A 13,222-nucleotide genomic window follows, 5' to 3' on the forward strand; every position below is an offset into this window, starting at 1 on the left:
TAAAGACCCTGGGGGCCGACTTCAATCCGAACGGCAGCGCTCTGAATTGGTAGTGGCGTCCCTGGAAGACGAACCTGAGAAACTTTTGGTGACTTTTGAGGATGGGAACGTGGAAGTATGCATCCTCCAGGTCCAACGACGATAGAAAGTCGCCTTCCTCCAGCTGTCCCAGTACGTGCTGGAGGGTGATCATCCTGAACTTTTGTGATCTGATGTATTTGTTCAAACGATGAAGGTCCAGGATGGGGCGCCAGCCGCCCGTCTTCTTCCTGACGAGGAAGTACCTTGAGTACACCCCGGAGCCCCGGAGCCTCTTCGGGACAAGCTCGATGGCGCCTTTTCCTGAGCATCGCCCGTACTTCCAACAGCAGTTGCGGGACGTGATTTTCCTTCCTGGCCACAGGCGGAACGTGAGGGCACTTCTTCAGGAATTCGATAGAGTGTCCTCTTGTCAGGGTATCCAGCACCCAACGGTCGGTGGAGATGGACTTCCAGACACCGACGGAATTCGTCAGCCGGCCTCCCACCGGGGTGCTTCGGTGGGGGCCCGAGACCACAGCCGGTTCAGTCCTGCTTGGAGGTGGTGGCCTTGCCGCCCTGGCCACCTTGCCGACAGCGGCGAGGCGCTCCCTGCTTGCCGCGACCCCTGTAGGCCTCCTGAGACGAGGAGCGTGCCGCCTGGCGGTAGGGCGACGAGCCACCGCTGGATCCCTTGGAGGCACCCTGTCTGCCTCCGGAGCTCCGAAAGGGCCGTCGTTGTTGAAGGGCTCCTAGGGCGCGGGCCGTCTCCGTGTACGTTTTTATGGCTTGGAGGGACTCGTCCACCGCCTTCCCGAACAAGTTGCTGCCGTCGAACGGCATGTCCAACACCCTGGTCTGGACGTCCTGACGGAAGTCGGTCGCCCGGAGCCAACCCCGTCGTCGTAGGCAAACACCGTTGCCCAGCTGGCGGAACCCGGTATCGGCAATATCGGTTGCCACTGTTATGGCGTGGTCCGACGCCACCTCGCCCTCTTGCAGTATTTCCATGGCCTCGGACCTCTTGTCGTCCGGCAGGAAGTCCAATATGGGGGCCAGCTTAAACCAGAGCTCCCTGTCGTAACGGGCCACGATCGCCAGGGCGTTGGCCGCTTTGATCGTCGTCGCCGCCGACGAAATGACCCGCCGCCCCATGGCGTCCAACTTCTTTCCCTCCCCGTCCGGCGGGGAATTCGACGTCGAGGCTCCTGACCCCGCCGCTTTCTTCTTCGCCGCCGCCGAGACGACCGAGTCTGGCGTTGGCTGGGCCCTGAGGCACAGGGGAGCGGTTTCGGGGACCCGGTACTTCTTCTCGTACCGGTTCCGTTTGGCTGGTGCCGTGGAGGGGTTTTTGAGAACCGACAGGCCCTGCTCCCAGATGTCATCGATTAGGGGCACCGCGATGACCGTCTTCCTCTTGGCCTCCCGGCGCTGATAGAGGAAACCTTCCTTTTTCTGCTCCTCCGGGCAGAGCTGGAACAATTCGGGCGCCCCGGTGATCATGGCGTGGAATGAGACAATCTCGTCGGGCGGTGAGGCCCGTGCGACGGGAGACCCGTTCCGTCGCCCTCAGAACCTGTCGTCGAGCCCAACGCACCGTCATCTCCCGACTCGTGGGAGGATGAGGAGGGAACTGTAGGCCTTACGGGGGCGAGCGGAGGAGAGGGTTGGGTCCTCCGTCGTTTGTTCTGAGGACTTCCCGACGGGCCAGGTTGCGGGTCCTCCGGCCTAGGCCGTGGGAATCTCAACCTTATCTCAGAGCATAAGGACTGGATGGCAGACAAAATGGCCGCCGAGCGATCCTGAGGCCTAGGATCCGGCTGCGCCGGAAGGGAAGGCCGCTCTTCCTCACCATCGTCGTCTTCCTCGGTTATCTCCCGAGGATCTTCCTGACGGGATCGAACCTTCTCGAATTAGACTTCGAGGTTCCTCACGGCCTCGGTCAGTTCCTCCTCAGTTCCTCCTCCGAGGCTGACTCCGAGCTCGAGGAGGGCACCTTCCGTGCATCTTCCATCATGGCGGCCACGACGATGGGCTGAAAAGAGGATTCCCTCCTTGGCGGCAGGGAAACTCTAGTCCCGGAGGCAGTCTCCGCTGGCGGTGTCTCTGCTGGCTTGGCAAGAGTCGCCGCGATAGCCTCAATAGAGGCCTTCGCCTGCTGGGTAGGGGTCTTCACCACCTTAGGTGCGTCCCGGGCCTTCTCCTTCGGGGGAGGGGCGACGCCTCGCGCCCCCTCTTCCGAGATCGGACGGGGCTTCTCCCGAAGCTTACCCGGGGTCTCGGACTTTCTCTTCCCCGAACCGGAGCGTTGGCGTGGTTGACGGTGCAAGGGAAGGTGCGCCCTGCCTGGCGACCGAAGAGACTCGCAATCCAGGGGAAAATTTCTTATTTTTTCCTTTACTGTTTTACTCTTACAGAAACGACAAGGCACATGCCCTCCCTCAGAGCGATCTCTACTCTCAGCCATTTTCCAGGTTTGCAGCACATTAAAGTGAAATTGCATAACAAAATGCCTCCAAACTCTGTCAGGGAATCAATTCAGGTATGGTTCCAGGGATCCAAGAGACTTCCAATTTGATATCAGATGCCCATACAAAGAGGTATTAGTTACTTTCAGCTTTGTTTCCCCCCCAGTCGGAATATTGGTACAAACGTTTCACTTTCTTTGGGTTTGAAACCAGGAGTTCAATATCTACACCAATTTTGTCTAATGAGTTTCTAAAACACTCAAGCATAGATAGCAATAACTGCGAATTCGAATTCCCAGTTCTAATTTTTTTACCCAAAGTTGTATGTAAATTGTTACCAGTCGCCAGAATCAACTTTCTGAATAGTGCAATTTTCTTCCAGACAACTATACTTGACAGAGATTGAAGCCCCAACTCATACCCGAGAGCCGATAACGGAATACATTTAGGGAGACAATATATCAGACTCCTCCAAACTCATGTTGCGTGCTTACTGGAAATAATTCAAGACCATAGCTTAATTTAGGGACCGTCTTTAGATTGTAAAACTGAATCACGGCTGCATAGAATATCTACAATACTATGCATTAATCCTTCTCATTTGTGCGATCAAATGGCCCGTACGTTCTTCCAGAATATTCAGATAGGCACTTTTTTTAAAATTTGTAAAGACAGGGTAACCCAAATACTTAAGTGAATTCCTGCACACCAATTTATGTTTGCTTAGATAACAACTAAACAAAGGTAGTTTTTTCCTATTACCCAGACTTAGAATCATGGACTTCTTCGCATTTTTACTGAGACCATTAGTCAATGAATTTTTTAAAGACATTTGTTAGATGCTGCAGACCAATTGGGGTGTTGTCTATCAATAAGAAGTCGTCAGCATAGGAACACCAATTTAGTCCCCCCCCCCCCTTCAATTTTTGGAGAAATAAAGAATGCAGGGCCTAGGAATTTCCCTGCGTCAGATACAAATAGGTTGAATAGCATAGGGCCCAAAATGCACCCTTGGCGCAAGCCACTCATAGTGGCGATTCACGTTGTCGCCTATAGGAATCTGAACATTGAGGTCCCAAGTAACTATGAAATGAGGACCTTTATATTTCGTAATCATGTCTGGTAAGAGAATATTTATCTTCTTGACGGTACATGATGAGTCATACAGCGGGTTCCAGTAAATATTTACAATTCGGATATAGGTTACCTGCCCAATTTTTAGTTCCACCAAGACGGCCAACACCCCAATTGACAAGGAGACAGACTAACATTTTTAACCCCTCGCCTGACCTTACTGCAATAATAAGACCACCAGAGGGGCAGCCCCTCTTTACCTTTTTTGCAAGTTGGAATCGTGAATCATAACCATCAAGGTGGTATTCTTTTATTATCCAAGATACCTGAATACATATAACATTGTTTTTTGTTAATTTGAAGCCTAACTCTTCTGAGGAAGATAAATGAGAAAGACCCCTAGATTTCCAAGAAACCAGTAATATGTCACTTTTGAGCTTAAAGATCCGGTTTAAGAGATTTAAGCTGGGCGATCGAATCTCTTAAAGATAGGGCCAACCATGTCCAAGATTGCACATCATCTTGTTTTGGGGGATTCCAATAATTATTCCTAACATCTCATATTCAAATCATCTCTCTTAATCTCAAATTGGACGTCTTGTTTCAAGGGATTCCGCTGACAGTATTCTGAATTGGTTATGTGCACTGACTATCATGAATTGTAGGTACTTGGTGTGCTTGCAGTGTATCGCCACATGAAGTAGACGTTCTGAAGATCCAATGAACCAGCCAATCCTGAAGCTCTAGGTCCTGGAGAATCACTGAAAAGAGTTACCATCTTGAATTTGCCCTTGTTCAAGCGCCTGAGCTCCAGGGTGGGTTGCAGTCCTCCGTCCTTCTTTGGTATTAAGTAGTAATGACTACCACCCCTGATTACTCTCTGGTAGCGGCAATGACTCACCAGCGCCTCTCTAGCAGGAAAGCAATCTCTTAATGAAGTAGCAGGTCCGGAGGTTTCGGTCTCAGAATGGGAAAAGGGCTGGTATATCTGACAAAGGGAAGACAGTTCCCTTTCAAGACTACCTGCCTTACCCACACATCCGTAGTACTGTTGTGCCATTCCCCGTAATTCTGAGTCAGACGTACTCCAACTGGTGTGGAGTATCAGGGGTATTTAAAGAGGTTTTGGTACGGCTACTGAGCCGGATGTAATAGAAGCGTTGGAGGACTGAGCAGTCTTCCCTCCTCTACATCTTGTAGATCTGGGAAATCACCATGGTCTTGCAGAAAACGGTCCACGTCCTTTGTGGCTAAAGGGGCAATAGTAACGCAAAGGCTTAGTCTTCAAGGGTGAGGTCCCCAGTTGCATGGTTTGCTGTCAAACTGCGGCACACTTAGGGGTTTTGCAGCTGTATTCGAGGACTGCAGCTTTGCAATGTGGTATTTGGTTTTGGAGATAAAAAAAAGACTGTCCATCGATGGGCATATCCAGCAGCATGGTTTGTACATCCGGTGCAAATCCAGATTTCCTGAGCCAGGAAAAAAACCTTAACACCAAGCTGGTGCCCATAGCTTTGTCTAGGCAGTCAGGGGTGTCTAGGCCAGATTGTAGGGCCAAACACATAGCCTCATTGCATCTGAAAAATGTTCAGAAAACCTTTTTCTTTCCCCTTCTGCCGCCTGATCAATAAACACCCTCAAAGTGTGGGTATATTTAGCCGAAGGCACCAGAAGCATTTACTACCTTGAGTACCATGCATGTTTCCTGATGTAAAGATAGGTGGCTGGGCTAAGAAGATTTTTGCATCATCTCAGTCTGGGCGCATAGATTGGTAGGCTGTGGATTTAGGCCATGATGCGACAGCCTGGACTAACAGACTTTCAGAGCCTGGGTGTTTAGCAAGGAAATCGAGGGCAGTGGATGCCAGCCTCTATTTATTTGTGAGGTTCTGTCTCAATGCTGGCACCAAGTAGGGCTTTTGTCATAGTTCAATAGAGGGTCTTTTAAGTCTGCATGAAAGGGCAGCCTTGTCCCTTTTATTGGGCTCCAGTACAGATTTTCAGTCAAATCATATTGTTACAGTTTTGGTAGGGGGCCCCCAACCCAGGGTCTCAGTCACCAAACCCAAGACAGATCTATGTGCCGCAGGGTGAGCATGGAGGTTTTGTTAGTTGAGATCTACTTCTGGGAAAGTGTTCAGCCCACTTGCCACCTGGAGATCAGTGGCCACGCCATTTCAATGACTCCTCTGATATGAATTCCTCTGGAGGATTAGTTAGCTGCAAGGGTTGTAACTCAAAAGGGATTTCCTCACCCTAGTGATCCAAAATGCTCTCATAGGAGAACATTTAATCTTTCCTTGACCTCGGAGTATACTTTGGCACCGAAAGGTCTCAGTCTCGACGATGACAGGCCTTTTAGTGTAGGAGGCATTGCAGTGTCGAAGAGCATCGAGACAGACCAGGCAGTCGACGATGATGGATCAGCTTTTTCGGCGTAATTACTGGGCTTTTCGGCACACAGGACATACATTTATTATAGCTACCCTGTTGGCTTTGCTAAGCGAGGTGGGCTCTGAAACCTTTTAGTTCTCGACTCCAAAAAGGAGGTCGATGAGGCAGTTTGCTCTGAAACTTCGAGTATCTTATGTCTGAACTAATGCCATTTCTCTGCCGAAGAGGAATATGACAAGAACCTTACCTGTATTTCAGGCGAGGATTCTGAAGACTAGCGTTGCCTTCTCTTTATCTTTGATGAAGAGTGATATGAATCTCTCGGGAGTGCCACCTGTCAAGTTTCCTCGATCTTCTCTTGGACTTTTCTTAAGATCAATCGACTCAAGTCTTTTCCCTCGAAGGTTGCTACAAGGAGATTTAGAGGAATGTCTTTTGAGCGCTAATTTGGATGATCACTCCTTCAATGCCTTCAGAGTCATGGACTGGCAGGAGTCGCAGTTGCTCGTTGCATGACAGGAGCGAGACACCACAAGCAGATCTTGTGAGGAGCCAAAATCGACATCTATACCTCACAGTGCTTGAAGCCTGAGGGCTTCGCCGTCGACATAAAATAAGTTTCAAGTACTTCAGAACATTTCTATTCATTTGAGGTGTGAAATGTTCCGTGCCGAGCATGCAGAAAAAAGGACCTGAGGTTACGGGGTGCAGTGCTGGCTATTTAATTCAATGTCACGTCCAGTACAGATCCTGAAGATGGTTAATGGAGTTCTCATACAGGTGAAAATAATTCAGAAAGTTGCTGCTGCCCCACAATATATCTTGGATGAGGAATCTGTGGGAGGACACAATCCATTAAAGCCCAATTTGTGTAAGAGGTGAAAGATCTGACTGATGCTTTCAAGACTATTCGGGATAACAGGCTAAGATTTGCCTTTGGTCTTGGAAATGGAAGATGTGAACCCACCTCACCTTACACTGGCGAGGCCTCGAGAGCCAAGCTACGCCTAACTGATGAGGCCCAACAAGGCCAAAACATGTTTGGGAATGCTTGTGGTCTCGTGCACAAGGGATGTGACCAAGCACTTCGGGCTGAACTGCCCCTTTTGAGGTGGGACCATGCCTGCATTGCATAGGGTCTTTCCCATTTGTAATAGCTTGGCTGGCAATGAACGATGGTCTGGAGGGTTGCCCAGAGCAATGCCAGAGGTTACGATTTATTCTAAATCTTCCAGCCATCACCCCTTTTGTTTTGCTATTGCGACCACCAAACAACTTGCTTTAGACCCTCTGGCAGACGATAGCCCAAAAGACTACTGGTAATGATTACGGCCAATCACAAACTTCAGGTACATATTGCGCTTGGGATGGATGAGCATGTGGAAATAAGAGACCTGGAGGTTGAATGACAACAACAAATCCTTAAACTCCAGAGCTTGGAGGATGCAGGGTTACCATCTTGAATCTGTCCTTAATTAGAAACTTGTTCCAGCACCTCAGGTTCATGACGGGTCAGAGTCCTCCATCCGTTTTCAACACCAGGAAGAAGTGGGAATACCAACCCTGGTTCAGCTCTGCCCAGAGCAACCACACTTTGGCCCCCTTCTCCACCATAGTATCAATCTCCTGCTGTAGAGTGAAACCTGTCCCTCTGATTAAAGGAGCTAAAATATTAAAAGGGCCTGCACCTCCAAGTAACTGTCTATGTTTGCACTGGTTGCTGCCTGTGATGCTGGAAATGCATCAGAGGGACAGGGCCTCTGAATCCTTGTCCTTTACTGTTTTTTATCGTGTGTTCTGTCATGTTTTCTGCCCAGGAGTCCATGTGGGACTCCTGGCAGTGCAGCTCTCTCTTTTGGTTTGGTGAACAGACCCATGGGATACCCTTATGGCACCCATGGATAGGGGTACAACCCTGTGCCCCTAGTGTATGTTTTTGGGCACCTGTGGGTGGCCCACAGAGCAGGGTATGGGCTGGTGGCAGCTCCATGCTGAATTTGACAGGTGCTCTGGATGTCCTCCATTTTGGGATACCCAGGCCCTGCCATTGGGGTCAGTTGATTCCTGATAGGAAACAAGATGGCCCCTGTGGCCTCTTGCTTTCTATTGTCTGTTACCTTGTTTCCCAAAGTCCTGGGAAACCCTGACTCTGTCCCTTCCCCCTGACTGGCTGTTGGGTGGAAGTTCCATATATGGTGTTGTTGTGAAGGCCCAGCTAGACTGACTGGAGCCTTCCCAGTGACTGTATGTTGTGGGTACCTCCTGTGGGTGGGACCTGGGTGAATGGAGTGTGTGACCAATATACACTCCTTGTTGTGGTTGTCTGGTTTCTGGCATGAGAGACAAAGACTGAGACAGCCCTGCCCGATACTGGCCTGAATGCAGTGTGTAGTGTTGAATGGCTGGGTACTTGTCCCAATCCACATTCCTTGTTGTGAGTGTCTGAAAGGGAGGAGTGTGGCCTGAATGCACTGTGTGCCTGATTGGCTGACTGACTGCATGAATGCCCTCCTGTATGATTGGCTGCTGAGTGTGTGCCAGCAGTGTGGATGAGAGACAGAATAGTATATCTGGGGACCTCTCACCACTGGTAATTGTTCAGAAGCGTTCTGGAGCTGAGTCTCCACTCTAAGAGTAACTGGAACTGCTGATCCTCGACGTCCAGCTGGAAGAAGAAGACTTGCTGCTGCATTTGCTTCGACCAATCCGAAGGCTGCCGAAATCGTCGAAGACTGACCCGAGGAAGGACCTGGTAAGGCGCCCTCTTCCCGTGCTCCGAGGGACCATCGAGCACCGCTCCATCTTCGCCGAAGCGCCCTGCAAGACAGACCCTCGAAAGGCTGCCGACCCGAGACGGGACCGCCGAGGAGATAGAAGTGAAGCACCCGGACATCGCCGCCGTCGACCAGGGTTCGCAGGTCTGTGTAACCGCTGGAGGCCCGTCGAAGTTGTGTTGCCCAGCCGTGGGAACCACTTGACGCCGTGCCGCCGACGACCGGAGCCGTCCGCTCCTTTGCCTAAGAACATTCGAATCGAAGGACTCCTTCGTCCGCACCGTCGACCGCTTTATCCTGCCGGAGAAAGTCGAGGACGACCAACGTGCCGAGGAGAAACCTGCCGGTGGGTTTCCCGCCACCCGAAGACCACAAAGACTCGAACGACTCGACGCCCTTGCTGGGCCTCCGTCTCCACAATCTTTGCGGTCCAGAACTATTGTCACCGAGGTGCCCCGCACGCCTCTGCCTTGCAGGACGCCGACGCTCCGACACCGACGAGCACCGCTCGGACGAAGCTGCCGCCTCATCGACGCCGTTCTACCCTGTTTGTCGACGGACGTTCGACGCCCCGTGTCTCCCGCTTGAAAGGGAAGGCATTCAAGAAGGGCCGTCGATTCCCCGTCGCCGAACGCCGAGTTCCTCGATGCTTCTCGACGATCCGTGACTCCCGCTTGAAAGGGGGTCTCTCAAGAAGGATCTGTCGACGCCTCTTTGAAGAACTCGACTCCGCTAGGTACATTGGGGGGGTAAAAACATTATAGGAGGGAATAAGACTTACAGAACAATATATGGACTGGGCTTGTGCTATATCTTTATTTTACAGGTTGCCTAGGTGGGGGGGATCTCCACACAGAACTGTGTCTAGTGGTAGGGGCCAGTATTCTGCCTATTGCTCAACCATCTTATCTTCTCTCCTCTCTCTATTGCTGGTTTCACTCTATTGATCTGTGTGACATTGTTACAGTATTGTTGATGCACTTTAATGAGATCTAATACAAAGGGTGGTACCACTTTAGAATTGTATATATTTGTCATTGTTGATTTCCTTAAGTACAAAGTGAGTTATTATGATAAGTGTACATAACCTTGAATATTGATTATATAAAGACTGTGTTCTAACCAATACAGTGTGTGGACATTCCTTTGTGGGGGCTTGGGGACTACACTGTACTTAAGAACCAGCCTGCATCACCTCCTGAGAAGCTAGGCCTTGATTGCTCGTCCATTGCTACCGTAATAGAGAATCTTGGCTGGGGTCTTCTGTGCCTCTCTTCTACCATATAGAGAGCAGAAGTACAGACACCCCCTACCAGTCTTTACACTGCCTCACCACAGCGCCAGAGGATTTTGCAGCTCTGGTCTCTATTGAACGGCAGGTCGATGTTTCACCTGCACATCTGGGGTGAACACCAATGTCCTTAACAAACGAAATATCCTTGTAATCGAACTGGTACCCATAGTCCAACTGACGCAGTCAGCATTGAGCCCCAAATTCAGAGCTCGACACAGCCTCTGTCCCGACGGTAATGAGTTCACTGAATCCATCGCTTTATTTCACCATCAGGTATACGGGCTGCGGCCTACGAGGTGACCGTCCACAAGATGTGGGAATATTTCGCAACAGTGCAAGACACATTAATAGCTTTAAGCGCCATACTCCCTGATGCAAAGACTTAGCAAGAGTGTTGATCTTTTAACCATCCCTAAAAGGGAAAATGGTCAGAAACCATGGACAACGTTGATCGAGATGTGGCAGCTTGGACAAACAGACTTTCTGGGCCCCTTTTGAGGACCCTTGTCGAGTACATCGGTCAGATCGTGCTCTGATGGGCTACAAAGGAGGCCCCCATCCTAGAGTCTCAGACACTTTGACATTAGACTCCTGCATGGTGTGTTTGTGTTGGAGTATTGGCTTAATTGCATTTATTCAAATTCTGGAGGTACATAAAGACCACTTGGGTACCTCAACTCACTCGCCAATTCAGCTGTTCTTTGCTTCAGAATAAATTCCTAAGGGGGTATTTTTGCATTTTCTGTAGGGGTTTGAATAAAAAAGGCATAAGGTACACCTCATTGTCAAAAACAGATTGGAATGGTTTGATGAATTCTGTCCTCAACTCTGGGATGTACTTAGACTAAGTAGAGCACAACACCACACTCAACATGGAGTTTGAAATGGATGGTAGGCCCGTAATATAGAGTGGAGGATTCACCAACTTCAGTCGATGGTGTCAACGCTAGTTGTGGAAGGCACTGTAGCAAGCTCTTGAGGGTGTGGGAACAGGGTTTTGAAGAATCCCTGCCAGCTTTAGAAGGCGCAGCAGGATTTGTTTTTTTATGGTGGCATTGATTTTTAGAATACATGTAACATTTTTAAACAGAATTCTTCTCACTGTTCCACAAAAGCAGATTCTGAGGGAAAGTGTAACTTCCTTCTGTCGGGCGAGGACACAGGAAGAATCTCTGCAACACCTTCTCTTGATGACTAGGATGAGTGATAGGCCTCACTTCTAAAGTGGATCTGCATTTCGACGTAATGGTACTTTGCCCTTTAGAGGCTTCATGCCCTATTATCAATTTAGACGCTCTTTCCATTAGTGCTTTCGGGTCATCAATTGAAACGATCCATAAGTTTATGTTCGGAAGCAAGGCACCAAAGAAACACACAATGCAGATATGTGAGCAACATCTTGGCATTGAAGTGTGCGCATCGATTAAACCCTGATGGCTTAGAAGTAAACATTTTGTCAAACGTCAGAAGATTTTCTCTGAGGAAATGAGTGTTCCGTACAGCGTGCTGAAAAAGGAACCGAGGGCATAGTGTGAAGTATATGTATGGACACAAACATCACACCTGGCATCGATGAAGGCATGCACCGAGGGATCCAGACGCAGAGGTCACACTAAGCCTGCTGCAGTTGAACATGTTCCGTAATCAGCTAAAGATGTAGGAATATAGCCAAGGTAGGGAATCTCTGTAAGGACTCTATCCATTAGAAGAAAAGGTCAGATTCAGTGACCACCGAAAAGGGATAAAGGGTCTGTAAGACATTTAAGGAAGTACAATCCCAGCAAAAGAATTCAAGACTAATGGGTGCACTCACCTGCATGTGTTTGAAAACCTCCACGAAACACTGATCAAGATATGGCATAAAGGCAGAGCTGCAGCCAATGAGAGAGAAAAGATGGGGTTAATCACATGACAACAGGTCTTCAGCAACAGCAGTATCACCTCTGACCCACATGAAAACACAGAACAAATAATTAAAGATGCTCACTGTAGTGACTACAGTACTCCTAGTCCATAGTCCCCTTTCCTTCACCCTTGTGGGCCTCCCCTAACATGGGGTTGGTACAGGAACCTTTGGCAGCTGAAAATGGAGCTTCCCCTTTAAATTTAGTCCAGCGGGGTGTGGCTCGGCCCTAGGTGTGGGAACGCCCCTAAAGGACCTGCCCTCCTGCACCTCACCTCAGTCCCACTTTAACACATAAGAGGCTTTAATACCTGGCTATATTTAGTACTTAAGCCCCTGGCATACAAGCGGACCAAGGTGGGTGGGACGTATGTCCCATCCCCTTTCCTCCATACTTGTGGGTGATTCCACTGAACAAGACAATAGGGTGGAGCTGGGACAACCTGCCTCCTATCTAGGACAAAGCTGAAAGTTTCTTTAGAAGCCCCTGGCCGAACTCAGCATTGCACCTGCAGCTGGAATCCAGGGAATAGTGCTTATAGTACGCCGGAGTGGCCCAAGTAGCAGCCCTGCTGATGACATCCCAGGAAACATGTCTCTGAAGTGCAACGTCTGTGGCCTGAGCTCTGACCGCATGGGTATGAAGCCCCCCAGGAACCAGTTTGCCCATGGTTGTATACGCCTCTGAAATGGCTTGAACCATCCACCGGGTGATAGAAGCTTTGGAAGCCTGAGTGCTGAAAGACATACCCTCCAAACATAACCAACAATGCCTCCGACTTCCTGAGAGTCTTTGTCCGAGAGAGGTAGTACTTGAGTACCCTCTTGGGGTCTAAAGAATACAAAGCCCGTTCGGCATTCGACTGCGTGTTCGGGAAGAACACTGGCAGACAGATTTCCTGATTCAAATGGAATGGAGTAACCACCTTGAGCAAGAAATTAGGATGAGAGCTCAAGATGACGTTGTCACTGTGAAACGAAGTAAAGGGCTCGCATGATGGCACTGAAATGAGCGCCACCAGCAACAGTCTTTACTGTCACCAGCCTGATGGCCACAGAGGCAATTGGCTTGAAGGGCCTCCGTTGCAAGGCAACAAAAACAATGTTGAGGTCCCACACCGGATGGGGCCACTAAGAGCACAACTGCAATAGATCTGAGGACCAAGCCCTCGACAGCCAGTGCGGGCAAACAGGATGAGGCTGCAGCCCACAGACATCCAGAACTTGCCGAGGGTCCGCTGGAGCAACACTGGAAGAGGAAATGCATAGCACTTGCGGCCATGCATAGCTGGCACGC

At 49.7% G+C, this 13,222-nt stretch overlaps 1 protein-coding gene across 1 annotated transcript in view; it reads right to left on the reverse strand.

Annotated features, from left to right (window-relative positions):
* The window catches only part of IPO4 (importin 4), a 3,008,003-nt gene that overhangs the window by 1,063,583 nt on the left and 1,931,198 nt on the right, over positions 1-13,222 (reverse strand). Inside the window, exon 21 of the mRNA XM_069633964.1 lies at positions 11,836-11,893. Coding sequence (XP_069490065.1) covers positions 11,836-11,893 — 58 coding nt within the window. The remainder of the gene's footprint in view (positions 1-11,835; positions 11,894-13,222) is intronic.

This window comes from Ambystoma mexicanum, chromosome 13 (assembly GCF_040938575.1).
Source record: "Ambystoma mexicanum isolate Mex_15411 chromosome 13, UKY_AmexF1_1, whole genome shotgun sequence".
In the NCBI taxonomy this organism is placed as follows: domain Eukaryota; kingdom Metazoa; phylum Chordata; class Amphibia; order Caudata; family Ambystomatidae; genus Ambystoma; species Ambystoma mexicanum.